We start from the raw sequence: 27,112 nt of genomic DNA, 5'->3' as shown, positions 1-27,112 counted from the left end.
GAAAGTAAAACGTGCATATACTGCTTTTATTATTATAATTATGGTTGTTAGCTGGATAAAACAAATAGCTAAAATAGAACAGAAAACATAAAATAGAATAGAAAACATATTTGGGTAAGTAATGACACAGTTTTTTGAATACTCAGACAATAAAAATGTATTATATATTTTTTTATCAAATGCAAACATAAAGTTAAACAATTAATGAAATCAAAGTTCCTAAAAGTTAAAAAGGGCCTCAAACATATTTACTATCTTTTAAATTTTAGACAAAGGAGAAGGGGAAAAAAACCCAACATATACACCATAATAGTCTTTTTTTTTTTTTTTTTAATTACTTCCAATTTTAACTCTTTTCTAAAAGCATCAAGGGCATGGGAACCCTTATTGTAGATTATGTATCATCTCCTCTTTGGCTATGAGGTGTGTAGTTTTGTTAACCAGAGACATCAGTGAGTTCAGTTTCTGAGACCAGTCATTTAGTAAATTATTTGGATCCTTGGGTCTCTGGAAGTTGATAATTCCTGCCAACCTGTCTACTTTAGCAAAGATGGTCTTGTTAACTACTAGATTTGAGAGAAAAGCCTCTGATTCCTGTAAGAAATAATAAATTGGATTAAGATAGGATAAACACTGATAATAAACAAAACTTAAAACGTTTTCTAAACTCTTAACCAAGAATATGCAGGCTAAAATTCATAATTAAACTAGCAACGGCTGATCCTGTAAGAACGTACTTATTTTATTGCTAGTCTAGGGAATTACTAGAGCTGCGTCAACTGCCACTTTATATGGAAGTCCCTTAACTCTCAGAGTCAGTGCTCAGTCTGGATCTGCCTCCCTGTACACTCATACTTGTGGGGCTGGTACTGGGGAGGAAGAGCCTGTTGCCAACAGCAAGTTGGTCACTCCCCCTTCTACAGTGTTTTTCCTTAAAAGGCAGTATAGTATAGCTCATTTGTTTCTAGAAAAGATGGGCTAGAATATAGCTGCCCTCTGGCAACTATGTATCTACAGATGGCACTTTACTTTCTAAGGACTCTGGCACCTTAAATGAGAAGAGCTAGCTGGCTAACATTCCACGATTCTCTTTCAGCTAAACTGCCAACATCCATTCTGATGAGAGAAAGGGCTTTTCAGACCATTACTATACACTTCAGATAACTTCTATCACTGCATGTTGTATTTTGTCAGCGTGAAACTGAAACCAAGTCTTTCTTTTCTTTTATTTATGCAGTTCATTTTTGTGGGACCCTAAAGACACTTATTATATGAATATATAACCTGGAATTCAAACTCATCAATGTAAAACTAATATATTTAAGGGAAGATTTAATTACTATAAATAATATTAATGCAAGCATGAACTTATTGTATAGGCTATTTTTTGGTAATCAGGATAGCTTGGGAAACTATCACCTAAATATAAAACTAAACAGTGAAATATAATGGATTTTCTCAATTTTTGCAAGTTGGCTGACATTCAAAATTAATAGCTATAAATAACCCAAATAAGGTTTACTACTTACATCAACAGATAGGTCCAGAAGTTGTGCCATCCTCTTCATTGTTATTCTTGTATAATATTTGGCCATTATTCTAATATTCTGGGGAAGAGACAGAGGGTACAGAGTAGAAACAACAGTTGTCAATAAAGCTAAGTCTGTTTACATGCAAACAGGTTTAGTTAAAATATGACACTCATTTCATTTTTCTATAGCCTACCACTGCAATGAAGCTGGTTCTAAATGTCACTAATAAAATTATTAATATGTGGATATTTTGATTTCTGCAATTAGTTTCTAAGTTATTATGACTTCTTTTAAAGTATACATTATACTCAACACAACTCCTTTTAAATACAAATTCTATGCTCTTATCTAAATTGGTGGTTAAAAATGTTAACTGTACAAAAATAATTTTTGCTAAATGCAAGAATCTAAAGTTAAACTTTTCTAATTATGACACAAATGTTTAAAAGGTAAAAATCCTGAAACTGACCAGAGAGCATCTTAAAACACTCAAGTTTTATCATCATTCCAACCACTTAAAGGTAACTTGAAATGAAATTTCCTGATTTTACTGGAATCAGTGCTGAACTTAAGACACAGACTTTCCTTTATTATTCTTAGTTATCAAAACAACAGCACTCACAAGGGAAACGGGGAACACCAGGGAGAAAACACATGCATCTGGCATCTTCAAAGAAGCTTTACTTTTTCCTGTCTTTATTATGGCCAATGACGTCAACCTCTCAGGAAGGCTGAGAGTCATTCTAGAGTCCCCCCTTTTCCTTTATCCTTTAAATCTAATGAATGACCAAATTCTATTGATTAACTTTCTTAAAATAATTCCATTCTGTCCATTCTTTTCCAATCCCTTGGCGACAGCCTTAATTCAAGCAGAGAGAGACCCTTGCTAATCTTCTCATCTTGGGTCTTACATCTCTCCACGTCTATCTTCACATTACCCCCAAAGAGATCTTTATAAACTACAAACTTTGTCATCGATCTCTCAGGTAACAAGCCTTTATTAGTGGAGTGTACAAACTCTGTTATGATCCAGTTCCTTTCTACATCTCCAATTTCATTTCTTGCTGAGCCCTTTCTTGGCATTCCCCAAGTGCACCTCGCTAGTTTGTGCCTCCATGCCCTTGCTCTTACTATCCCATCTGCCTAAAATGGACTGCCTCCCCCCTTGTCTGTCGGATAACCACACATTCTTCTTACAAACCTCACCTCTCCCATCAACTCCTATATATCTTTTTTTTTTCCAGATTATTTATTTATTTCTCTCTCCTTTCCCTGTCCCCCAAGCTGTCTGCTCTCTGGTCCATCCGCTGTGTGTTCTGTGTCTGCTTGGATTCTTGTCAGTGGCACTGGGAATCTGTGTCTCTTTATTTTTGTTGCATCATCTTGCTGTGTCAGCTCTCCATGTGTACAGTGCCACTACTGGGCAGGCTGCACTTTTTTCACAAGAGGCAGCTCTCCTTATGGGGTGCATTCCTTGCGCTGGGACTCCCCTATGTGGCGGACACTCATGTGGCACAGCACTCCTTCTGCACATCAGTACTGTGCGTGGGCCAGCTCACCACACGGGTCAGGGGGCCCTGGGTTTGAACCCTGGACCTCCCATGTGGTAGGCAGGTGCTCTATCTGTTGAGCCAAATCCACTTCCCTATATTTATTCTGATCCTTCTTCCAAATAGAACCAATAAACTCGCTTTATGCCCTCACTCTATATGTACTTATACCATACTAACTATAAAACTTTTATTTATAAACACAGCTTTCCCTCTACTTTCTAAGCTTAAAGATAGGGTCCATATCTTAATTTCTTCCATGTGTCCCAGCACTTTGTACAAGGTGTTTAACAAGCAAGTGGTTATCAGAGAAACCCACTCACCCCCAAACCTGCTCTTAGGAAATTCCTTCTGGTTTATATTCTATAAAATTTTGGATTCATGAAGATCCTCTCAAATGAAGTATATTAAAACATAATCATTTGGGGAGCAGATGTGGCTCAAGCAGATGAGTACCTGCTTCCCACATGGGAGGTCACAGGCTTGGTTTCCAGTGCCTCCTGAAAACAAAACTACAAACAACAAGCAAACAAATGAAGAAAAAACAACTCAGGGGAGCCAATGTGGCTCAGTGGTTGAGTGCCAGCTTCCTACAAACCAGGTCCTGGGTTCAATCCCTGGCCCTGGTACCTAAAAAAACCCTGACAAAACACATAATCCTTTTTTTTAGAAAAGCTAAAAATAGGAAAAAAGACAAGCTGGATGAGATAAATCCTGATGTGCTTTGGTAAATGTATGATAAAACATTTCAACAAAAAATTTTTATTTACCAAATACCAGCTGATGATGCAACTAGAAAATGACCTTGAATTAAAGGTTCAATGCGGACCAGTAGAATATCCCTGCCTACATATAAGAACAGGAGTTTAAAATGCTGTTTGAACCTAATGTAAGGGGGAAATGGAAAGGAGAAATGAGTTTATATGGCTATGAGTCTCTAAAAAAAGAGTCTGGAGGTTGTCAGAAGGATTGCCCTTATGCACACCTGAGCAGAGTCTCAGAGACAGATAAAATAGATACAACCTCAGGTATTGGTTCTTTTGAGGGCTAAAGAGACCCACGGGTTCTATGGTCATGGCAGATGGGGTTCACTGTCATGTCAGTTGCCCTTCTTTGGAGCCGGTGTTTCTGCGTGATGGAACTGGACTCAGATGGGATCTCTTTTCACAAGACTTTCATGCTACTTTACTGGAATTGTAGTTGGTGTTGGGGTTTAAGATATATCTAGGGGATTTGAATCTCTGGACTGACAATATGATAGCCATGCCCTGAACCTCAACAGACTTCAACTCCTACACTCTGATTTATTGGACTTACCCCACTCAGCTAACATGGAGTTGAAGAATGCCAACCACCACACCATGGAGCCTAGAGTGCCTACAACTGAAAGCAGGAGGATTGCATCCAGTATCCATGTGGAATCTAAGCCCCCTCTTGACACAGATGTGCAATGGACACAACCAATCCAAGGTCCACAGAGAAAATGTGGCATTGGTGTGGGAAAAGTGGCCATAGTGGCTGCTAGGTGTGGGGAATGGGAGGAAGAGATGAGATGTGGAGGCGTTTTCAGGACTTGGAGTTGTCCTGGGTGGTCCTTCACGGACAATTATGGGACATTGTAGATCCCGCCAGGGCCCACTGGATGGAACGTGGGAGAATATGGGCTATGATGTGAACCATTGACCATGAGGTGCAGTGATGCCCAGAGATGTACTTACCAAATGCAATGGATGTGTCATGATGATGGGAGAGAGTGTTGCTGTGGGGGGAGTGGGGGGTGGGGGCGGTGGGGTTGAATGGGACTTAATATTTTTTGAATGTAATATTAAAAAAAAAAAAAAAAGTACATGGAAAAAAAATAAAATGCATGTGATGTTAGGCTGAGCAAAATCATCACAATAAAAAAAAATTTTTATTACTACCTTGGGAATAGGAAAGAAAAATTCTGAAGTGAAGAAACAAACAATATGCAAAAGAAACATTTAGTTTGCAAAATAATTCAGTTTACACCCAAATTTTCCAAAGATAAATTCTAAGATAATTCTGAAAAGTAAAATCCACTAGTTAAAAGTTAAAATAAAAATCGTTGGGAGCAGATGTACTCAACCAGTTGGGCGCCTATCTACCACATGGGAGGTCCCAGATTTGGGACCTAAAGAAGATGAGCAGACACTGCAACCTACGGCAATGAGCTAGACACCACAACCCAGCAAACGCTGTAGCCCATTGGGAGTGGATGTGGCTCAGGCCACTGGGCACTTGCCTCCCATGAGGGAGGTCCCGGGTTCTGTTCCCGGCGCCTCCTGGAGAAGACGAGCAGACACAGCTAGAAAAACAATGAGCAGACAGACTAGGGAACCATTGGGGGATAAATCTAAATATCAATCAATCTTTAAAAAAAAAATCGTTGACTCGGTCATGCCAGATTCTTACATGTTCAACAACTCTGTTCTTCAAGTCTTTCCACCTTTTTTCACCTTCTTCTGTATAACCAAAAACATCAGTTGCTGGACTCTCAAGAGAACCTTCTCTTAATTCCATTCCATAATCCTCAACAAGTGTGGACCAACGCATCAACTCCATTGTGGTAAAAAGCTTTAAAAGATCCCTATAAATGATATAAACATAATATTCCAAATCTGTAAGAATTAAATTTCATCTTAATAGAAAAAATTTCAAAATCAACAGACTGTACAAGCTTTTACTTAAGTAGAACAAGACACAAGTTATCATTTATTTTACCACAGTTCTTATGAATAGAGCATTCTCCAACTTAACATTCTGCTCTTTTCTATTTTATCTGCCAATCTCTGAAATAATCAATTGTAAACTTAATGAAACAGATGAAATAAAAATAGGTTTTTTAAACAATCAGTCTATTGTGCTTATAATGAAGCATACATATATAAGTTCTGTAAGCATATATCCATAAGAGTTCCAGAAGTATGTATTTCCAAAAATCACAAGCCCCAAACTATAAATGATAAAACTTTATCAAATGGTTAATTAATCCAAAGCTTTTACTAAAGTTGGCTTGAAATAAAATTTCTACTTGATAAGTGGTTTGAACGAAGCACCTATTCTCATTAATTTCTAATGCAATGCTAAAAAACATTCCTCCACTTTATTCACTAACACAATTAGATCATTCTCCATGTATCAGCAACCAATTAAGAAGTGTGCACTTAGGTTAACCAGTTTTGTTGAAATGGTGTTTCTGCTGAGATATAAACTATGCTAATTACAAATGTACTTACTTGTATTTAGGAATTTCTTCTAACTTCTTGTCACTGCTTATTCGGTGAACCAAATCTGATTGTTCATTGTCAAAAGGAGCCAATATAACATAAAGAACAACACTTTTCAAAGCCTGAAAAAGTGAATCATACAAGGCAACAGGTTATATACAAGTTTAGAAATAAAATGGAAACTTGGGCAGGCACTGAAAATTTGTGGAATAACTGTATGTATTCATTTTTTATTTTTTACTCAATATGTCTTGGGGGAAGAAATCTTACCAGACTATCCTTTTTATAGCATCCTCCTATAAAATTTAATTTTATAATAAATCTTTGTTAATTTGAATTGCTATACTTGGGCTTACATTCTTTATTTTTTATTTTTAAAAGGAGGTACCTGGGATTGAATCCAGGCCCTTGCACACGCAAAGCAGGCATTCAATCACTGAGCTACACCCACTCCCCCGATACTGATTTTTGACAAATGTATAAAGAAAAAGATTTTATAACAAATTAGTCTAAATGTGGAAAACACATAAGCTTCTCAAAATAGCTTCTATAAAATAACTTTCCAAAGAAATGCTATGCCTTTATATGTACCTTTGTTAGTTGGTAACCTGTTGTACATAATTTAAGCAGTAAACCTGTAATTATTCAAAAATTACTTAATTTAGTCTGAATCCATGAAGACACACTGAACAGAAAGCACTACCATACAACTGCATATAATTCCTGGAGTGACTGTGCTTTCAAAACAAACTTAAAATGCAAACCCTTCCTATAAAGTATCAATGTACCAAAAACAATTAAGAATAATACTCTTACCTGCTGCCACTTTTCACTTTCTGCCTGTATACAGGGAGTATCGTATATTGCTCTATAGTGCTTACAAATAGACAAATAGGATCCCTCGTGTTGATCCAGCTGAATCATTAAGTTATAGTATTTCAACTTTAATTTCTGAAATAAAGTTGACAAAAATAAATTGGGTTTTATAGTTTTCTTTCAAACACTTTGGAAGTAAACATGTAGTCAGAGATATGCTTACCTCTGTATTTTCTTCCTGGAAAAATTTAGTGTTAATTTTCTTGCTGATGATTTGTGTACGAATGTAATCCTTCACAGCTAGGCATAGCCTCATTTGCTCCAAAATAAACTCCACTCGCTCTTTCTTTTCCATTGACCCATAGGTTTCCACCTAGGAGAATGATTCCCCAAATAGATGTTTAAGATTCAGTAATTTTTAAGAATTGCAAAAAAATTAAGTGGTTATTAAAATATTCACACGCATCAAATAATAACCTTCATGCACACTGGGAGAATGGTTACCATTATATAAAAAGTTAGTTCTCTTCAGGAAATTACAATTATAAAATTATTATACAATAAAATTGATTTTTTTCTTTTTGTTGTACAGCTTTATGAATTTTAACACATACAGATTTGTGTAACCATGACCACAACCAGGAAATAGAACTGTTCTCTATGAAAACTCCCTTATACTACCCCTTTATACACATCCCCCTCACTTCATTCCACTCCACAAACCTATCACTACCAATGATCTGTTCTCTATTACTAGAGTTTTTTTTTTTTTTTTTAAAGTCCTGGGGGCTGGGGATTTAACCTAGGACCTCATTATGTAGGTAGCTGGTGCTCAACCACTGAGCCACATTGGCTCCTGAGTTGGTTTTTCCATTTGCTTTTTGTTTCTCTGTTTTTAGGAGGCACCAGGAACTGAACCCAAAAGCTCCCATGTGGCAAGCAGGCACTCAATTGCTTGAGCCACATCCATTCCCCAGATGTCTTTTCAAGAATTTCAAATACGGTTTTTAACCTTTTGAGAGAGTCTTTTTTCTTTTTTTTCTTTTTTTTTAAAGATTTATTTATTTATTTAATTCCCCCCCCTCCCCTGGTTGTCTGTTCTTGGTGTCTATTTGCTGCGTCTTGTTTCTTTTGTCCGCTTCTGTTGTCATCAGCGGCACTGGAAGTGTGGGCGGAGCCATTCCTGGGCAGGCTGCTCTCTTCATGCTGGGCGGCGAGAGAGTCTTTTTTCACTCAACACAAGGTCTCTGGGATTCATTCAAGCTGTTGTGCTTATATCAATGGCTGATTCCTTTTTTAAATTACTAAGCAGTATCCCATTGTTTGGATGTTACACAATTTGTTAATCCATTCAATCTGTTGAAGGACATCTGGGCTGATTCCATCTTTGGCTATCACTATGCTGCTCTGAGCAGACAGATATCTGTTTTCACTTCTCTTCGGTAAATATCCAGGAGTGGGACTGCTGGGTCAAACTACCAAACTGTTTTCTAGAGTGCTGTACCATATTGGATTTCCAACAGTAGTATATAAGTTTTGATTGCTCAGCAACTTCGTTAGCACTTGGTATTGTTAGTAAGTTTAAAACTGTAGCCATTCTAATGTGTGGTGGTCCCTCATTGGCTTTCAACTGAATTTTCCTATCAGCTAACGAGGAAATTATAATTTTAAATACTAAAAAAGGTGCAATTTATAGACTTTATATATATGTATAAATATTATATATAAGCTAGTGAAACTATTATATATAAAAAACATGCTCTAGGGAGCAAATGTAGCTTGGGTGGTTGAGCACCTGCTTCCCATGTACAAGGCCCAGGTTTGATCCTTAGTACATCCAAAAAACAACAAAACAAAACAAACTAATGAAAAAGCCAACTCTCATTAGGGATTGGATGTAGCTCAGTGGTTGAGCACCTGCTTCCCACGCACAAGGTGCTGGGTTCAATCCCCAGTACCACCTTAAAAAAAAAAAAGATGCTCTAGTCTTTCTATAGTTCAGGTAAAAGGTGGATATCATGCCAAATGGATACAGAATTTAAAGTTACATTAAATACACTATATATATTTTTTAATCTTCCTTTTTCAAAGTTAATAGATCACAAAAAATGTTACATTAAAAAACATGAGGTTCCCATATACCCCACTCCCAACTCCCACCCCATCAATTTTTTAATTGTTTTTTTGAAGATACATAGATCACAAAAAATGTTACATTAAAAAAATATAAGAGGTTCCCCTATACTCCCCACCCCACTCCTCCCATAAACATACTATAAAGGATCAACTATATCAAATACCATGAAAAACATTTCTAATATAATATTTAGTATACATATATTGGTAAATGAATTTATGAAATCCAGAATTACACATTTACAAAGTAGAATGAAGTAATGCTATCTTATTTTATCTGAAAATGGTTTTATTTCACCCTCTTTTTTGTAATTCTTAATTAAGAAAAATTACAAACACATATAATGAAACAGAATGTTGTTTCATTTACACCTCTAGCCACTCCCACTTGTCAAATGACTTTGAAATAACTCTTAAACAACATGTAAACATTTCAGTATGTGCTGCTAAAAGATAAAAAATTATCACACCTAAAAATTCCTTATTTCACCAAATATCTAATTAGTCCCCCATAATCTCTTATTTTTATAACTGAAAAAGAATACAAAAAAGGTTCATACATTGCAATTGGTAGATCTATCTCTGTCTCTTTTAATCTTGCCATTTATTGTTTGAGGAAATCAAGTCAATCATCCTATAGTTTCCTAGAGTGTGAATTTTGCTGATTGCATCCTTGTGGTATCATTCAACAGGCTCCTCTGTCCCCTGTATATCCTGTGAACTGGCAGTTAGACCTAGAAACTTTATATAATTTACTTTAAATTTTTTAAAGCAAGAATATTTCACAGAAGTTGAATCATGAGACCACATAATCCTCCTGGTTGAAAAATAGTTTGAAGCCAAACAGAACCAGTATGAATAAACACCCTGCCATTTCTTGGCGATGACCTTAGGCAAATTACTTATCCCCTTTGTCTCAGTTTCCTCAGTCAAAAAATAATAATGCTGTGCATGGACATTAAATGAAATAAAGTTTAAACCATAGGTCATGTTTAAACCACACATACATACTAAAGAATACAGAGAATGCATGACACACAAGACCTTCCTAATAACATTATTTTCTCTCTTCCTTTCTTTTTTTAGGAGGGACGGACGTTGTACATGGGAACCAGGTGGTCAAAGCACTGAGTTACACCCAATCCCCTTCCTTTCTTTAATTTTAATGTTTAAGGTATATGATAAAAAGTTTAGATGAATCAATTTAACTTAATGGGGAGTCCTTGATGGGTTCCAGGGAAGTCTGAACTCCCTAAAATTATATGCAAAATTTTGACCAAAGTTCGTGTACATTATTCTGATAAGAGAGTCAATAGCTTTTCTCAGATTTCTAAGCTTAATTTGAAGACTCTCTGAAAGGTGTCCCGAAACATAGAAAACTGTGAGGCAATTTTTCTTCATTAAACCAATTTAGCCTAGAAATAGACCATGTATTAAGAATGAAGGCAATGACTAAGAGTAGATTCCTAAGGCTATGTAAATAGTAAAATGTTAAAAGAACAGCATAAAATAAAGACAAATTTGTTGATCTTTAACACTGTTTTAGCAGTTAAATTTAGCTAGAATGGAATTACACAATTTTTACCTACTTGAATATGTCTCATACTTTGTTGTACTCCTCTTAAAAAAATTTTTTTATTGTGAAATAATTTTCAACTTACAGGAAATTTGCAAAAATAATATAAAACCCTTACAGAGAACTCCAACTTTTAACCCAGATCCACCAACTTTTAACACTTTGCCTCATTTGTGGTTTCCAAAAAAGTGGTAAGGCTTCAAAATAAGTTATTTCCTCAAGAAAATATGGTTGACTAAATATAAACTTTTACAAACTCCAGAATGTATCCCCTTACCTGTAACTCTTGTAAAATGGAGGCTGCCTCTTTCACATCACCATTTTGTTCTTTTATAGTTGCTAATGTTTTTGTCAATCGAGCACGCTCAATTTCAACGTAAATCTACAATAAGAGAAATGTACACATCAAAATTCCTATAGAAATGTGTTAAAGTATAAAAGAATTATTCAACATAGTCATAACAGTAATTATTTTGTGGCTATTATGCACTTCATCTTTCATGTGTACTGTGAAACATTTTACATTCAAAACAGAGCTTTACATTTTAAGAAAATGTCTCCATAAAACATTAACCATATTCTGCAGTTTTGATTTGAAAATCTAAATATTGAATTACTGTTTTTAACAGTTAACAGGACCACAAGTTATATAAATAGCAAAGAAAAAAGAAGGCACTTTTAAAAGAATTGATTATTTCAAAACACACTCTACAAAGAACATACGTAGTCCAGTATCCACAATTCAACCAATACTCTAATTCTTATTTACCTTTAAACACAAGGTTATTTTCTTTTTAAATATCTGACCTGGCCAAGTATTAAGAATTACCAACTATAAGTAATGTTAGTCGATTTAAACATTAAAAATATGCCCACAAGCTAGTAGAAACTAGGAAACTAATTTTCTTGCCCACTCTTGCTTACCCTTCCAGCCTCTTCTCTGCAGCAATACCCTCTCCACTCCACCCCCAACCAGATGGACACCTTCATATCCAATAATATCAAATCACTTACAGTTTCCTAAATACTCCACATTTCTTATTTTGGTATCTTTTTATTTCCCTTATGTCTAAAATTCCCTTCTCCCAACTCACTGGTCCTGCATAATTCTTATTCATTCTTAGGAAGACAGTGCAGCCATCATTTACTCTGTGAAGCTTTCCCAGGCACATTAATCACTGAATTCCATCTATCTGCTATACAGGAATGGTAGGCACACATCTACAGTTACAATATCCTATAATAACATTTCCATTATTTTGTCTTCTAATAAACTGACCCCTTTGAGATGAGGAATACTGTCTTATCATTTGGATTTAGTACAACACAGGTGCTCAATAAACATTTACTGAGCTGAACTCATAGTCAAAGAAGCAATATGTTAAATATAATCTAAGGTTTTGTCCTCAAAACACAAAAATGGGGAAGTGGATGTAGCTCAACTGATAGAGTGTCCATCTACCATATGGAGGTCCAGGGTTTGATCCCCAGGGTCTCCTGACCCATGTGGTAAGCTGACCCATGAACAGTGCTGCATGTGCAAGAAATGCTGTGCCATGCAGGGGTGACCCCGCGTATGGGTGCCCACACGCAAGGAGTGCGCCCTTTAAAGAGAGCCACCCCATGTGAAAAAAGTGCAGCTCGCCCAGGAATGGCGCCGCACACACACAGAGCTGATGCAGCAAGATGATGCAACAAAAAAGAGACGCAATTTCCCAGTGCTGCTCAATAATCTAAGTGGACGCAGAAGGACACACAGTGAATGGACACAGAGAGCAGACAATGGGGGGGAAAGGGAGAGAAAAAAACACACACACACACAAAAGTACCTAAACAGAAACATATCTGCCCGAGTCACCATTTCACACGTGTTCATTTTAGAGAAAACATGAGATTATCAAAAACAGAAACATCTGAAGAAATACAACTAGATCCTGGCAAGCTGTAGTGAATATCTGAAAATTAACCTTACACTACAAATACTCTCTTAATTTAATATTAAAGTGAAACCATACCTATGATAAATATAGATTTTCCCAACAAATCCAGACCAGGGTGAAATGTTAACCTTACGTTTGATTAATTACTATCATGTATAAATTCGGGATAAGATTGCTAATTTTTAGAAAAATCTGCATATACTAGGATTGCCACTAAATACGTCCATTTGCACATGGGAAGATATTAGAAGGGGATTACAAAAATCATATTGCTTGAATTAAGGTGATACATTTGTTTTCTTAAAAATATAAATACGCAGAGACAGACATAAAATGTCTATAGGTAAAAGTAAGTATGTCTGAATACAGATTATCATTGTGAGTAAAGCCAATTAGAAAACTCACCTTTCCTTCTGTCACCATTCGTAGAGTATCAATCAATTTTAGTTTGATTGGGAGATCTGTGATTTCTTCAACATAAGTACAGCATTGTTGAACCATTTTTGCAACAGCCTAAAAACAATGAAAACAGTAAAATTCATTCTGCATAAAGGGAAAAAACTAAGATTTGTTTATTGATGGACGGGCTATGGTCAAATTTGGTCTTCCCAAGCAACTCTAGATATTAAAATGCCCATAAAAGAACATCAAAAACTCCTCGACAGTTAAGAAATAGTCCCACATTGACTATACACTTTAGAAAGATTGTATGGCATGTGAATCTATCTCCAGAAAACTGCTTAATAAATAAATAAGTAAATATGCAATAGCCAGAAATAGCAGCTATATACAGCAGGGGAAATAAAGAGATTGAGAGGTGAAGAATTTTGTTTGTTTGTTCTTTATTATTACTGAAATAATGAAAATGCTCTATTAATGACTGAAGTGATAAATATATAACTATATGATTATACCAAATATCATTGATTATATACTTTGGATGACTTGTATGTTTTATTAATATGTATCAATAAAATTGATTTGTTAAATACTAAACTTGATAAATACTAAAAAAAAAGTAGCCCCAAATAACCAGTAATAATCAGAATAACCAGTAATAATCAATGAAGTTTAGAAAACCTCAGATGCGAAAACTTTACCATACCCAACACAACTGGTGAGATGATTACACAAAAGAGAAGGTGGAAGAGACCTGTCTGGCGAGGTCTATTAGAAAGCTAGCTAGCTTTTTTTTTTACAGCCATTCAGAAAAGCATGCAAAAAAGTAGCAACAGACTTAAGGCAATAAGAAGGGAAGAGAAAAGCAGAGTTTAACTATGCCTGTGAAGAGCAGTAAAGCAATGACCAGAAGATAATGTGACTGAAGTAAAAAGGGCTGGTGGCAGGGGTAGAAGTAGAATCAGTTCAATCATCTAGGTGAGGAGGAGAAGTACTGACACCAGTGCTTATGTCAATTAAATATGACATTTAAAGTCACAGCATCTCTTGTTTTCAGTTTCCTCACAGTAATTTTAGCAGAATCATACAACATTCTGAGTAAGTTCCTTTTATCTCTATAAATCTATGATTGGGGCTAGCAAATATTTTCTATAAAGAACCACAATGTGGGAAGTAGACTTAGCCCAATGGATAGGGCGTCTGCCTACTACATGGGAGGTCTGCGATTCAAACCCCGGGCCTCCTTGACCTGTGTGGAGCTGGCCCATGCGCAGTGCTGATACTCACAAGGAGTGCCGTGCCACATAGGGGTGGCCCCCGCGTAGGGGAGCCCCACGCGCAAGGAGTGTGCCCCGTAAGGAGAGCTGCCCAGCACGAAAGAAAGTGCAGCGTGCCCAAGAATGGCACCGCACACACGGAGAGCTGACACAACAAGATGATGCAACAAAAAGAAACACAGATTCCTGGTGCTGCTGCTAAGAATAGAAGCGGTCACAGAAGAACACACAGTGAGTGGACACAGAAAGCAGACAGCTAGGGGGTGGAGAGGGGAAGGGGAGAAAAATTAAATAAAAAAATACATCTTCAAAAAAAAAGAACCACAAAGTAAAAATTTTAGGCTTTGCCAGCTATAAGGTCTCTTTGGCAACTACTATATCCTGCCTTTGTAACTAGAAAGTGGTCAAAGATAATATATAAGCAAATGGGTATGGTTGTGTTCCCATAAAACTTTACAAAAATAGGTTGCAGGTGGGATTTATTCCTCAACCCATAATTTGCTAACTCCTAATCTAGATTCTAAACAGCACACTGTAATCAAAATTAGAAGCTGGAGTCATCAAGAAAATGTTAAGTTATATTGGGTATATTTTAAGATAGCAGAAAAGTCAACAGCCATGTCTTAGAAATATTTCCATAAAAATCATTTAATGTTCAAGCACCTCAGGTTAAACTTTTAGTTATCTGAAACACTGGCTGTTCAAAGTCCCAGGACTTCCAGAAAGTGAAGGTTTTACTGTAAAATAGAACTCTTTCAATAAAAAGACTCTGATACACAGTTACCTCATAAAACAAATGATTTCAAGCAGCAGATAAAGCTTACTAATTCTAAGCAGTGCAAAATAGATTAACAGAAACCAGTTAGGGTTTTAAAGAAAACCTAACACTATATCAATATTCTAATGAGAAGTGAACATCCTACTGCTCTTTGAAAAAAAAATGTAGGTAAGTCATTGGGGAAGTTATGGTTGGAATAAGGGTTACCTGGGCTCAAGCAACAGATAGTGAATCCAAAACTATTCATTTTAAGCCAGCTAGAAAAGGTTATAGAAGAAACATTCCAAGTTTGCTAAAGCAAAAAAGAATTTTTTTAAGTGAAAATTAACTATGAGGGGAGTGGATGTATCTTAAGCAGTTGAGTGCCTACCTCCCAAATGGGAGGTCCTGGGTTTGATTCCTGAGGCCTTCTGAAGAAACAAAAACAAATGAAAAAAAACAACTCAAGGAAGTCAATGTGCTCATTGGTTGAGTGTCAGCTTCCCACACACAAGGTCCCAGGTTCAATCTCTGGCCCCTGGTACCTCAAAAAAAAAAAAAAAAAGTAACTATAAGAAAAGCAAAGAGACACTTTGAGTCCTTAAACATCTGCCACAGCTTTAAAGATGTAGTATTTTATAGCAAACCAGTTCCAATTTGGGCTCTGTTTTTAGCCAGCTGTGAGACTGAGTCAAATCCTACTTTCTTTAAGAAATCTGACATAATAAACTACAATAAAGTTTTCCTCCTTTCACATCTCTTAGCACCTCTCACCAATCTTATAACATGTACAACACACTGTCTAGTGTGTAGTAATTTCTTTTGTAATGATCTTAAGGAAACTTGTTAAAGGTATACCATGATTACTTATGATTTATATTCCCTATTAGACTATAGTGTTAAGGGCAGGAACTAGAGTTTGCATGTGTTCTTATACTTCAAGAGCCTTAAATAAAAATCTGAGTTTTTCCAACTGAGTTCCCTCTACTAGTTCTTAAATTTTATGATTCTATGAAGTTAAATCTGTTCTTTAGGATATGTGCTTCAAATTATCCTAATACTACCTAAAACATATATTTTATTTTAACCTAGGTCATCCCAAGGCTTCTAAGTAGCTTTTTCAAATTTCTTAGAAAGGTAGATGAAAATAAGTTTACCTAATAATTGTCTCTCAAGCCAAGAACTGAGGACTAAAAGGCTTATTTAAATGAATTTCACATTCATATATAACTAGATTGCCTCAATTACGTTTTTTTTAAAAGATTTATTTTATTTATTTTTCTCCCCTTCCCCACCCTCCCATCCCAGTTGTCGGTTCTCTGTGTCTATTTGCTGCTGCTTCTTTGTATGCTTCTGTTGTTGTCAGCAGCACGGGAATCTGTGTTTCTTTTTGTTGTGTCATCTTGCTATGTCAGCTCTCCGTGTGTGCAGTGCCATTCCTGGGCAAGCTGCACTTTCTTTTGCCCTAGGCGGCTCTCCTTACGGGGTGCACTCCTTGCACGTAGGGCTCCCCTACACGAGGGACACCCCTGCGTGGCATGGCACTCCTTGCGTGCATCAGCACTGCGCGTGGGCCAGCTCCACACCGGTCAAGGAGGCTTGGGGTTTGAACCACAGACCTCCCATGTGGCAGACGGACGCCCTAACCACTGGGCCAAGTCCTCCGCCTGTTAATTATTTTTTTAATTTATTTTTTTACTTTTACAAATACTCCCTTTCCCCTATATCTCTTAATTCTTTTTTTTTTTTAAAGATTTATTTTTCATTTATTTCTCCCCCCGCCCCAGATGTCTCTGTGTCCACTCACTGTGTGTTCTTCTGTGACTGCTTCTATCCTTATCAGTGTCAACAGGAATCTGTGTTTCTTTTTGTTGTGTCAGCTCTCCGTGTGTATGGTGCCATTCTTGGGCAGGCTGCACTTTCTTTTGCACTGGGCAGCTCTCCTTATGGGGTGCACTCCTTGTGCGTGGGGCTCCCCTACGCGGGGGGCACCCCTGCTTGGCACGGCACTCCTTGTGCGCATCAGCACTGCGCATGGGCCAGTTGCACACAGGTCAAGGAGGCCCAGGGTTTGAATCGGGGACCTCCCATGTGGTAGACCGACGTCCTATCCATTGGGCTAAGTCCGCTTCCCTCTCTTAATTCTTAACGTATGTTTTATATGCATATAAACTTAAGATTAAGTAAGTACTTAATTACTTAAGTAATTGTTACTTAACCATTACAGTAACTTTATCAAAAACAACAGCAACAACTCTATTCTATGAATGAATTTTCTATACACCTACAATTTCTCCTTGGGAAAAAAAAGCCAAGTGTTTCTATTTTTGGTTCTACTACTACCTTGTTTTACAATGGTGTACTGTATTATTTGAAAACAAAAAATAACCCAGAAACTTTTCAGGGAACAGAATTTTAAGGATGAAATTTAAGTGTCAAGATGGAATCTACTTCTACAGAGGATCATTTAAATATATCTTAAGCAGAACAGAAAAACATTAAAGAAAATTCAGCTTCACAAAAATCACCAAAAAAGAGAACTTATATACCCTTTAAACAAAATGAGTAGTAACGTCTAAAAATGGCCTTGATAACTAGTTAAATATTAAGTGTTTAATAAGAGATATGACTGAGTAAATTATAAATTATCACCTTGAGGAATTATAATGCAACTATTTAAAAGATAAATATGAAGATTGGAGCAGTGTGGAATTAGAACAAAGCTACATCCACACTCTTAAGAGCAATTGTGTAGAACTATGCAAATATACAAAGACTAAAAGAAAAAAGCTGAGAAATAAAAAACAATTATCATTATGAGAACATGGGAAGAATTTTTAAAAATCCTCTAGAATGTTGCAATCCTGATTAATGGTAAATTTTAACAGATTCATAGAATAGTTTTCTAAAAGCCCTTATTTAAATGTGAATGTATTTGCAACCATGAACTCACTTGTTTTAACTGACTCCGCCTTTTTGACAAAAGCATAATATTTTCATTAAGTAAATCCCATTCTTTAGCCTCATAGCACATCTTCACTACTGCAACTAAGATACGGGATGTAGACACCATGTCAGAAGCCTGTAAGAATGAAAATAAATTGAAAGTTAATGGAACAACATTAAATGAAATAAATGGTAATTGTGGTTTTCACTATACTCTACTCACAGTACGGGTCTGTTTTTCCAGAGAGAGAAGGGTTTCAATGACTTCTTGAAGTCGTCCTTCCTAAAACAAAAGAAAAAAATGAACAATGAAAACACCACTAACCAGCAGTTTAAGATGAGATGTTTCTGACTCAGAAAAGGAAACATCAATGGATTATTCTAGAGGGAAAAGACCACCCACATAAATGGTTTTTGTTTTGTTTCCCTCCTTTTCACTACAGTGCTTGTTTCTCCAGTGGATTACATAAGTCAGCATAAGCCACTTGGTGCCCATAAGCTGTTTTAATTATTTCAAAATACCTAACAGAAATCAAACATATAACAACAACGATTTAACACCTGAGAAAAACATCCAATGTTTTTCTTTTGGATTCTAATTGATCAACTAAGTGTGGTAACAGCTGTTTATCTTGTTCTGAACAGAGATTCTAACTGGGAGACATATATATGTCTTTGAAGAATTAAACTGGAAAAAGAAATTATTTTATATATTCATCATAAAATATTTTAAAACATGGCATTTTCAGTGGAAGTAAAAAGGATATTTGGTACTGAAAAGATCAGGAAACCCTGGTTTAATTTTTCAATGACTTTAAATAAAACACTGCTTCCAGATTTTTCCAAGATAACCTTTACACTATCAATTTTTTATGTAACCCTGAGAATGTACAGACTTTTAAAAAATTTTAGCTAAATCTGAAAGATATATGATTAACATATTTTACAATGTATCCTATACAAAGGGGAGTACCAGTCCATGTACATAATAAATGCTTGTCTCAATGTCCACCAGAGGAAAAGAATAATGAACAAATCTACAAATTCTCCAAAGTTAAAGGCTAAAAAATCATAAAGTCATAAAAGATTAACAAAAACCCTTAGAACTAGAAAGACAGCTAGAGATTATTTAATTCAGTCACCTCATTTTTGAGGTGAAGACAAGATGGCTTAAATGACTTGCTCAGTCACAAAACAAATCAGCAGAACCAGAAACTGGGGCTCCTGCCTTTTGGTCCAATATTCCCTCCAGTAAACCACAGTGCTCCCCTACCACCTTAGCTTACATCTTACCTTTTGCTTTGATCAAAGGCATTCCCATAGGGAAATGGTGACTGCAACCAAATAACATATAAAAATAGTTAAGGGAAGCGGACTTGGCCCAGTGGTTAGGACGTCCGTCTACCACATGGGAGGTCCACGGTTCAAACCCCGGGCCTCCTTGACCCGTGTGGAGCTGGCCCATGCGCAGTGCTGATGCGTGCAAGGAGTGCCGAGCCTCGCAGGAGTGTCCCCACATAGGGGAGCCCCACGTGCAAGGAGTGCACCCCATAAGGAGAGCCGCCCAGCGCCGAAAGAAAGTGCAGCCTGCCCAGGAATGGTGCCGCACACACGGAGAGCTGACACAGCAAGATGACGCAATAAAAAGAAACAGAGATTCCCGTGCCGCTGACAACAGAAGTGGACAAAGAAGAAGACACAGCATATAGACACAGAGAACAGTCAACCAGAGTGGGGGAAGGGGAGAGAAATAAATAAATAAAAATAAATCTTAAAAAAAAGTTAAAATGCAAAATGTCGCTTACTGATAGCAACCTCAGGAATAGAATCAAGACACCTGGCCACTTTTGCAATTACTATTAAGTCATGTGACTGACCAACAGTGTTTAATTTAATACATGGTGTCTTATTCAGAAACATGGGTTTTTAAAGAACTGGAACAGAGAAGAGACAGCCGTGAGAAGATGGAGCAGAGGTGGGCGTTATGCTGCCTCAAGCCAAGGAGAACCAGCACTTCCAGTCACTGCTAGAAGTCAGAAATTTCTTTCCCTAGAACCTTCTGAGGGAGCATGGCCCAGGTTACAAAGCAATAAGCAGAAAAGTGAATTAAGTTGATAGAGGCTACATAACTTATCACTGACAGGGGTTGGAACCCAAATTCTGCTCTGCCAACACTGTGCTCTGCATTCTTATTAAAAACAATCCAAACTATCTTTACAGCAAGGTCCTTGGTGACTCACGAGTTAGGACACTGGAATATTCATCTTTGTATCTCTTTTTCTTAATATAGAACCCAACAAATGTTTAATGAAATGTAGAGAACAAACAAACAAACAAACAAAAAAGAACTGGAACATTCAGGTGAAGAAGTCACGCAGATATACAGCCAGTATGCAGTTATCAACAACACATTAAATGTCATCTCTCAGGTAGATTGTGATCTTAAATCTTGGGTTGGAACTATGTACTCCAGAAAAACATGAGTTCTAAAACTTAATACATGCCTGTGGGAAGGAACTCTTGTAAATAGGACCTTTAGATGTGGTTACTTCAGTTGATGTGTGGCCCAGATGAATCAGGATGGGTCTAAATCCTATTACTGAAGGGCTTACAGGGAAAGTCACAGAGACAGAAAGGCACAAGGGAGCAGTCAGAAATTGGAGATTAACAGAACTAAGAGGTCAGGAGAGGCTGCCAAGTGTGAGAACACATAACAAAAAAGTCAAGGACCAAGAAGTGCCAACACTCAGCACCAGAACGCCAGTCTTGTGGGAGAAAAGCATTGCCTTGGTGAGGCCTTACTTTCTCCTAGCCTCAAAACCAAGCACAAAGAAATCAGAAATTGATGGTTTGGAAAATTCTAAGCCTATCCAGATAGTGTGCTCTAAGAATAGAGCCAGAAGCAATTGTATCTGGGACTTCTCTGAGCTTCTGGAAAGCATGATCCCAGAGAACAGAGCTCCATGTGAGCTTTAACTAAACATGGATCCAGTCACCATGTCACTGGAAGTTAGGATGGAAATGTAATTATACAGGAAGTGTCTGTGAAAGTTCCTATTGTCTGATGGTGTGAAACACTACGAATTACATGCAAAGCCGGCAAGGGTTTTGCAAAATTTGTATGAGCCAAACCACTGCCAGCCTGGACTCAAAGGGACAGAGAAGGGACGAACTTAAGAAAGAATGACTTCAAGCACAGAACCACGGAAGCCAAGGTATGGACCAAAGAGATCCTTCAAACCAAAAAAGCAGGCCCACCATGTGTGTGGAAAGTGCAGGTCTACTCCTGTCTTTGGAGGGGGCAGGGCCTTGTTTATTCAGGGAGAGTGCTACTACCCCAATGCTCAGGGTAGCAGGACCTTCAGGGAAACTAAAACACCCTGTATCAGAGTTATTAAGGGCATAGTTATTCATGACATGTCTTACCTCTCAACTGGTCCTCGAAGGGCTGCATCCTTGTTTGTTATTTCTCTTGCATTAACTTACATATACTATGTGTTGAGTGGATCAATGTTGACTCTATTCAGTTAACAGTGAGAACCTTATAGTTTACAATTTCTGACTCTTACTGTCACAAGTAGTATGTGACAAATAACATGGCTTTAAACTTAGTGCAATTTGAGGGACATCTCTGATCACCTCACTTTTTTCTCTCTCAAGCTTCTGCATTCAATCCTATGGCTAAATAATTTCCTCTTCCCTTTCCTATCTAATTGCTCCTGAAATTCCACAATGCTCCTTTTAACTCAGAGGGAACAAGTCGGTGAGAGCTATTCAAACTTGTAAGAACATGTGACTTCTGTGACTAATTTTTCTCATAAAAACAACTCTTATAAATGAGACATATGACTAATGAGCTTGTTTAACATCAATACATGTCAGGTATCCGTAAGTTCTGTAGGCATGCCTCCTTTAACACCTAAATGGATCTTATCCCTTAATGATTTGTAAAATGACCTAAACAAGTTAAAAAAAAAAAAAGCCAAAAAAAAAAAAAGTTACCAAACAGTTGGAATTTAAAGCCAATACGGGGAAACGGACTTTGGCCCAGTGGTTAGGGCGTCCATCTACCATATGGGAGGTCCGCGGTTCAAACCCCGGGCCTCCTTGACCTGTGTGGAGCTGGCCATGCGCAGCGCTGACGCGCGCAAGGAGTGCCCTGCCACGCAGGGGTGTCCCCCGCGTGGGGGAGCCCCACGCGCAAGGAGTGCACCCGTGAGGAAAGCCGCCCAGCGTGAAAAGAAAGAGCAGCCTGCCCAGGAATGGCGCCGCCCACACTTCCCGTGCCGTTGCCGACAACAGAAGCGGACAAAGAAACAAGATTCAGCAAATAGACACCAAGAATAGACAACCAGGGGAGGGGGGGAAATTAAATAAATAAATCTTTAAAAAATAATAATAATAAAGCCAATACGACACTTTCAAACAATTTCTTGAAGTCTTTTGTCTAAGCTGCTAACAATCAGTGAATTGTTTTACATTTTACCTCCTTTTTATTTTATTTTTTTTCATTCCTCCTCTATATTTTTAATATTAACCTTGAGAAGAGGCTGCAAGTGAGTAAAAAAGGAAGACAGTAAGAGGACAGGGAACAAAAGGACAGATTCCATTTAAGAGTTTAAGTAGTCCCTAAATAACCAGCTTCCAAATGTACCCACAGTGAAAAAAAAAAACAGGGGGACAGGGACAACCACACACCTCTTTGTGTTAAGAACTGCTAAATACCATATTGCCACAATTCAGAAAAGGCCCTCTTTAATCTAACATCTTAATACAAGATAGAATAACCATAATCAAGAACTAGTATGACTTACTACCTCATCATCCTGATGGAAAGTCCTCATGTACCTACCCAGAGGCAGTAGCATGTAATGATTAAAGACACAGGCTCTTCAGCCAGGTTGCTGACGTCTAAATCTCAGCTCTGCTTCCATGTTACTTTGCATAAGATACTTAACCTCTCTGATCCTCCATCTTTTTAGAGAAATGAACACAATTAAGAGTACCTACCCTATAGGGTTGGTATAAGAATTAAACCAATATTAAAAAGGGTTTAGCATTGCCTAGAACACAAGATGTACTATTATATCAACATCATCATCACCATAACTAACATTTATACAGAACATATAAGCAATCAATACAAGTTATTATTGTTGTTATGTGGGTGTTAGGACATAGACCCTGAATTGTACTAGGTCACAACTGTAGGAAGTTCAAATATTCCAGATTTGGCAATTTTACTATCCATATCTAAGTTTCAGTCTGCCTGTCTGAGTTTCTGCTATATGTGATTTTCTTACTTGACATATTCTATTATTATTATGTCTCTACACACATATAATTTTTACCTTCAAATGTCTTTCACATGAAAATAAAAAATGTCTTGGGAAATGGACTTTGGCCCAGTGGTTAGGGCGTCCGTCTACCATATGGGAGGTCCGCGGTTCAAGCCCCGGGACTCCTTGACCCGTGTGGAGCTGGCCATGTGCGGCGCTGATGCCCGCAAGGAGTGCCGTGCCACGCAAGGGTGTCCCCCGCGTGGGGGAGCCCCACGCGCAAGGAGTGCGCCCGTGAGGAAAGCCGCCCAGTGTGAAAAGAAAGAGCAGCCTGCCCAGGAATGGCGCGGCCCACACTTCCCGTGCCGCTGACAATAACAGAAGCGGACAAAGAAACAAGACGCAGCAAATAGACACCAAGAACAGACAACCAGGGGCGGGGGTGGGGGGGGGGGAATTAAATAAATAAATAAATCTTAAAAAAAAAAAATGTCTTAAGGAAATTGCATCCAGAATTGATAATCCCTAAAAGAGGTAGTGAAACGTAGCAAAAAGAACACTCTAGCTGTTGACAGGAGAACTAGGCTTGATCTGATTCTGCTGGAAAGTTTGCATAAACCACTTATGCTGCCTGAGACTTAGTTATTTCATGGGTAAAGTGAAAGTAATGCTTTCTTCACAGTTTTAGTGAGGTACTCAAAATAAAAACAAAAGAATGTATTTTAAAGTGTTCCATTTATTGAACAGCACTATACAAAAGTGTTATTTTTCAAAATCTAGAATCCATTCGATGTAGAAATGCAAGACTAAATCTTTTTTATATTTATTGAAATAGTCAAAATATTATAAAAGGATGAATAAAAAGCAAAATAGAGAAATATTAAAAAAAAAAAAAAGACAACTAAGATGCTGTCAACTATCTAATCGGAAAATTGAGTTGTGGGTCTGTGTGTATATATTAAAAAAAATATCAACATCCACCCATCTCTCAACCCTCTTCCCAGCCTCCCCGCAAAAACAATCCACACATACACCTTGTTTTAGTTGGCTGGCAGACTGATTTAAAAAAAAAAAATCAGAATCCAAATGTCTTTCACATTATCTAGTATAAGAAGCTCCCACATTCCCTTATGTTTTATATACTTCCCTTACCTATCAGACACTTACAAAGGGATCTGGGTTTGCAAGTCTTTTCAACTGTGTTGAATGCAATAACATGTAATAAATGCCATACATTATGATTACTAGAACAACAGCAGCAGTGATTTCCTTCCCCTCACTGGCCTATAAGCTAATTTGAGAGCAAGAACTTTGTCTAGTAATCTCTATACTTCCCACAGTGTCTAGCACTTAGTAGGTCTTGCACATAGTAGGCTATCAGAAGAAATTGATAAAGGGAAGATCTTTTCTTCAAGGACTTAGGAATAGTTGTGCTTCTCTAAAGTAAATATTTATTTCTTCCTTATGAATACTACCATTCTATTTATTCCAAAGTGGTGGCTCAGGGGCTGACTTTGGCCTGTAGGTATATTTTATTTGATCTACACAGTAATGGCCCAAACAGTACTTTAAAACAGATTGGTGTCTGGTTTCTAAACATAGAGGCATTTCATATAAAAATCCATATTCATGGTTTCTTTCTCAAATTGGAACAGATGACTGGGCCTTCTTCTCTAATTAGCAAAGATTAACTGGAGATGGATGAAGAGTTGCTGAGTCCTTTCCCTGGGCAGGTGCTCAGTTCAAGTTTTTTGTTACACTTGGCTCACTAGTCAGGACAGCATGGTGGGTGAGAATAACAGCTCTAGACTGAGTCTACTGTACTTGGGTTTGCATCCTGGCTCCATGAGATTACTAAATTTATGACCTTGGGGCCTGTGACTCAATTTCTTTTAGCCTAAATTTCCTTGTCTGTAAAACAATAGTAGTAATAATAATCATTACACATTCTGTGTGGTGATTACATGAGTTAATGCATGGACAGTGTATAGAAGAGTGTTTGGCACTGCAGAAAGTATTCAATAAATGCCAGCTATTGTTATCTGCATTACACTGTAGGCATGTGTGTTTTCCATCCCTTATGATATGGATGGTTTTTCTTTCTATTAGCTGCTAGAAAGCTTAGAGCTGAATTTAGGGCTCCCCCAAAAGATACTGGACCTAAGACATGCAGTTCTATCAACTTCATCACGTTTTCCCTATCCTTGTTTTTTTGTAAAGCCCCATTAAATTCTTTTTTACTAAAAGGGGAAGCATTCTTACTAAGAACTGAATGTGAAGCATTACCTGTCATTCCTCCTACCCCCAAATTTATCGAACTGAAATGTATTTTATTTATTTACAATTATTTTCCTTACTCTGAGGTTAAGCCCCTTTGGGCACAAGAACCACCATATCAGTGAATGCATCTCAGGCGAATAAATGTTTTGAGACTGAATAGATCAAGGTATTTAATTAGGCCTGAGCATAATTCTTAGCCAGTCCATGATGGAGTTCATTCAACAATCACCCATATCTTAGGTCAAGCAAATCTAGTTTTGAATTCCTAGTTCCACCTATCATTAACTGTAACCCTGAGCAAATAATTCTGAACTTTAGTTTCTTTATATGTAAAACGATACATAAAGTTGCCTGACATGGTTCAAGTTAAGATTCTATTGATTAGGAGACAAGCAGGCCGGCTAAATGTATTATTGTTCATTCCCTCCCCTAATTAGGTTACTGTGCACTTTCGTGCCTATTTGTCTTTACTTTCTATAGTTCTCTCTGCCAGGAATGACTCCTCCCTATCCCAATCTTACTCATTCTTCTAAGGCCCAATACAAAAGTCAGCTCCTACGAAAACCTTCCCTTACCCCACAAATAAGAATGAACAGCTTCCTTCTGTGTTCCAAAAACACTATTCGTACTTGTATGGCACTCATCACCACTTATGACTGATTAACCAGATGTGTTACATGAACTTAAGAACAAGAGCCCAGTGCTAATCATCTCTGACTATCACTCTTCTGCCCGTTCTCAAGGCCAAAACTAGGCACATCGCCAGCATCCATACACAATTTCACGGCAACAACTGATTCGGCAAGAGCAATAGAACTCAACTCTCTGATTTAGTTTGAATGCTGAAGCGGCCGTAACCCCTGGGGAACTACCAAGGCAAATGATACTTAAGCAGCACCCAAGAAAAGGCAACGATTACTATAAGGCCTCGACTCCTACGGGGATGAAGTGATCATCTGCCCTGGGGAGGGTTTGTAATCTGTATGTAGGCACTTGCACACTTCGGCAGCGGGGTCTCCCTAGCCGGGCAGACCCGAGGATCTACTTACGCCCAACCGGGTCTGGGCAGTCAAAGAGGGTGGCCTGCTCCAGTCCTCAGATACCCTAGAGGCCTAAACGGGCTCCGCGCCGTGACTCAGCCCCTGGCGCCCGCCAACAGTCAGCCGGCCTCCCCTTACCTTGGCCAGCTTCTCGCACTCGGGCAGGCGCTGATCCACAGTGGCGCTATAGTCCACCTCCATCTTCACGATGCGCCCATCGGCCCGCTCCGAGCCGCCGTCTGCCATGGTCCCTGCCCGAGCCTCCCTCGATGTCCCCCACTTCGGCCACCACTCGTCACCTACACCGGAAGCCACCCAAGCACCCGCTCAGGCAGT

The 27,112-nt window shown here is 37.9% G+C and overlaps 1 protein-coding gene across 1 annotated transcript; it reads right to left on the bottom strand.

Moving 5' to 3' along the window:
- On the bottom strand, window positions 1-27,112 carry PSMD12 (proteasome 26S subunit, non-ATPase 12). The gene is made up of 11 exons (XM_058284575.2): window positions 26,915-27,112; window positions 18,401-18,460; window positions 18,185-18,313; window positions 13,204-13,311; window positions 11,136-11,240; window positions 7,370-7,519; window positions 7,147-7,281; window positions 6,340-6,452; window positions 5,516-5,690; window positions 1,530-1,607; window positions 1-594 (listed from the first exon to the last, which is right to left on the bottom strand). Exons 1-11 carry the CDS (start codon window positions 27,020-27,022, stop codon window positions 385-387), a joined length of 1,371 nt encoding a protein of 456 aa, XP_058140558.1. The 5' UTR covers window positions 27,023-27,112; the 3' UTR covers window positions 1-384.

This window comes from Dasypus novemcinctus, chromosome 21, assembly GCF_030445035.2.
Source record: "Dasypus novemcinctus isolate mDasNov1 chromosome 21, mDasNov1.1.hap2, whole genome shotgun sequence".
Taxonomy (NCBI): Eukaryota; Metazoa; Chordata; class Mammalia; order Cingulata; family Dasypodidae; genus Dasypus; species Dasypus novemcinctus.
Note: the sequence above shows the minus strand (reverse complement) of the source record. Positions and strands in the feature narration are given on the sequence as shown.

Bases quoted from the DNA above. Each gene is read 5' to 3' on its own strand.
- PSMD12 (XM_058284575.2), bottom strand. From the start codon at position 27,022: ATGGCAGACGGCGGCTCGGAGCGGGCCGATGGGCGCATCGTGAAGATG. The intron at 5,691-6,339 runs GTAAGTACATTT...TATCATTTATAG, and splicing joins GAAGAAATTCCTAAATACAA to GGATCTTTTAAAGCTTTTTA. The intron at 595-1,529 runs GTAAGTAGTAAA...TATTTCTTACAG, and splicing joins TTCTGGACCTATCTGTTGAT to GAATCAGAGGCTTTTCTCTC.